Source organism: Sitodiplosis mosellana, unplaced genomic scaffold, assembly GCF_009176505.1.
Source record: "Sitodiplosis mosellana isolate CC-2019 unplaced genomic scaffold, AAFC_SMos_1.0 Smas_scaffold_3819, whole genome shotgun sequence".
In the NCBI taxonomy this organism is placed as follows: domain Eukaryota; kingdom Metazoa; phylum Arthropoda; class Insecta; order Diptera; family Cecidomyiidae; genus Sitodiplosis; species Sitodiplosis mosellana.
Genome location: NW_022599061.1, coordinates 1 through 3263, shown reverse-complemented (window position 1 = coordinate 3263; position 3263 = coordinate 1). Strand labels below are relative to the sequence as shown.

The 3263-nt window shown below is 38.2% G+C and overlaps 1 protein-coding gene across 1 annotated transcript; it reads left to right on the top strand.

The window, feature by feature from the left end:
* Positions 1-340: 340 nt before the first annotated feature.
* Positions 341-2825, top strand: LOC129571946 (ELAV-like protein 3; the record flags this gene model as incomplete). The annotated part of the gene is made up of 2 exons (XM_055451830.1): positions 341-2561; positions 2642-2825. Coding segments are annotated over exons 1-2 (429 nt in total), but the record flags the coding sequence as incomplete, so codon positions are not given.
* Between the last annotated feature and the right edge of the window lie 438 nt (positions 2826-3263).

The window sequence follows — 3263 nt, the reverse complement described above, 5'->3', positions numbered from 1 at the left end:
GTACTGAGTTTCATGTCAAGTCTACTATTAAGTCTAAACCTTAGACATGAAGCTCAGTTCTTTCAATGATTTCTACAAAAATCAATAGATGGCGTTAGGGGTCTAGCATTTGCCTTGTGGGCATCACGACTAAAAACCAATTTGCACAGCGGTGAAGTGTCACTTTGCTCTTCATCTGAAGAGATCAGTTCTTCCGAGTCAAGTCTGGGCCGCTTGCTTTTATTCCGCCGTGAAATGTTTAATGAATAAATTTCATTTTGCAAGTCTCCAAGCGGTAAACCCGATTTTGACACGTTGTCCGATATTTGCTGCTGAATTTGGGTTGGTGCCGGAGTTTCATCCATTGGCTCAGTACGTGAGTTTGCCGAATTATCGGCTAACTCACGGAGCTAATTTCGTCAGAATAAAGATGTTTTAGCTGGTTTATTTTGTTCCATATTGGCTCCAGCATTGTCAACAGCTCAGCGATTTGGCTTTTAACCTCACAGTTCGATGTACACATGTTTACAGTCAGTCAGTAGGCAACAACAATAACAAGTAAACAGAACGAAGAAAAACTTGAAGAAATTATACACAAAAATAAATTTCGAACGAAAACTTTATATTGCTGAGGTAAAACAGGACTTAAATTTTTAATTTGATGTAAAATATCGTATAATTAAGACGAAAAACAATTTAAAAACAAACAAATTTGTTGAAAATAGACGGAGAAAAAAAAAAGTAGACGTCCAATTTGACAGGTGTTGCCATATTGATTGGATATCCGCTCGCTAAACACATCAACTTTGCTCATTTAGTGATTCGTACTAGGTGGATTGAAAAGTCGGACTTTTTGAATGAAAACACATTTTTTCGCAAAATTTCATTTTATTTCTCAATATAGGCTCCTTTTAGCACAATACAGCGAGCCCAACGATCTTCCAACTTTTGGATGCCTGCTAAATAGTACGATTTGTCCCAAAATAGCTATCTGTTTCGAACTCGACTTCTTCATTGTTGTAAGAACGCCTTCCACAAAGCCATCTTTTGAGGTTTGGGAACAGGTAGTAATCACTGGGGGCGAGGTCAGAAGAATACGGCGGGTGCGGAAGCAATTCGAGGCCTAACTCGTGCTTTTTGGCCATTGCAACCATCGATGTGTGCGATCAAAAGAGGATTTTTTTCTTCTTCATATGGGGCCGTTTCGATGCAATTTCGACGACCAATCGATCCAACAATGCAGCATAATATGCGCCAGTAATCGTCCTTCGTTTTTGGAGGTAGTCGATGAAGATTATTCCGTGCGCATCCCAAAACAAACTGGCCATTACCTTCCCCGCCCATTGTTGCGTTTTTGGCCCCTTTGGCGGCGGTGAACCATGTTCCGTCCACTCTCTGGCCTGTTGACTGGACTCCGGAGTGTAGTGAATTTTTACTATTTTACTGATCACTTTAATTGCGATAGTAATATTCAACTAAAAAAACTCACTCCGGTTGCCGTTAAAATAGGCCAAATTGGCTTGAGAAGTGGTTACACGAATGCGTTTCAGCAAACGCGGCACCCATCTTGCGCATAGCTTATTCATATGCAAATGTTCATGCAATATGTTAAGCACCCGTTCATATGAGACGTTTACAGTCTCAACTAACTCACGCACTTTCATTTTCGGATGATTTAACACCAGATCATGTATTTTGTCTATCATTTTTGGGGTAGTAACCACATTTGGACGACCTGGGCGAGCTGCGTCTTCGGTGCTCGTGCGACCACACTTAAATTCAGTAAACCACTTGTGGACCATTTTATGAGATGGTGCGGAGTCCGGATAATACTTTTTAAGCGCCATTCCGATCTGAGCGATGGTTTTTCCACGCAGAAAATAGTGTTTAATCAACACACGAAATTCACTTTTTTCCATGTTTACACAAATGTTTGGGGGTTGGTTGCTCGGATTTGGCTCCAATTTTGACAGCTGTCTTCTGAAGGATGGAACTTATCAAAAACCATTAGGATTTTGTATCAGTGTCTTCCTCTTATAGAAAAGTACCTGACATATCGATCCACCTAGTACTCCAGTACATACTTACGAAATCTCACATCAATATGTGGATCTGGCCAGTTTTGTGATCGCTTCCAGCACTAAAATTGACTTTATTGAAGTATGTTCTCTCAATTTCGAAATCCGATAAGAAATTCGGAATTTTCGCACCAGTTCGGTTCAGATTTTTTGGAATAAAAGTTTGTATATTTATTTTGAAATTATCATGATTTATCGCCAATTTTTGAAAAACTACAGAATGTTTAATTCCAGAGTAATTTTGTTGCGCCTATAACGTATGCCATTTTTAGGCTTATCAAAAGGTGTTGGATTCATACGTTTTGATCAGCGCTGTGAAGCAGAACGAGCCATTAAAGAACTTAATGGAACAATACCGAAGAATTCCAATGAAGCGATCACAGTCAAGTTTGCCAATAACCCAAGCAGTAATAAAACAATGGCACCATTAGCTGCTTATCTAACACCACAAACAACTCGTCGTGGATTTCCTGGTCCAATTCACCATGCAACTGGTCGATTTAGGTGAGAGTCGTCAATTTGTTGAACATCATTTCTCCGAACATAGCTATTTTCATTACAACTGAAATATTGACAATTGATAGATATAGTTTGGCATCTTCCAGATACTCTCCACTGACTAATGATATTTTGGCTAATTCAATGCTATCATCAAATCCAATAAATGGCTCGGGCTGGTGCATTTTTGTATACAATTTAGCACCAGAAACTGAAGAAAATGTTCTTTGGCAATTATTTGGACCGTTTGGCGCTGTACAATCAGTTAAAGTGAGTTTATTTTTTCATCTACAAAGTAACAATTATTAGACAAAATATATCTGAATATATATATGTTCAGGGATGAATGTGGGTCCACGTTTTACTAAAGATACAATTGTTTTTTCCGTCGAAAATGAGTGAAACTCGGGTCTAGTCTAATTTCGCATGAAAAGAATGAAAAGATAAAAGGAATTACATTCCCATTTAATCCCATAAAAGTGAATATTCATGACGTATACGTCGATTCGTATACGTCATGTCAAATATCATGTCAAATTCAAAAAACTTTTACAAAAAGTCCGTTGTGTATACTGTTCTAATTTGTTATTCTCAGCTACTCTCCATTTCTTTAATTAAAAAGATGCTTGTATTATTTACATTTCATTTCAATTTTTATCACGGAGGACGGTAGTCCGACAAGTGACTCTCCATAGACTGCATTTCAAG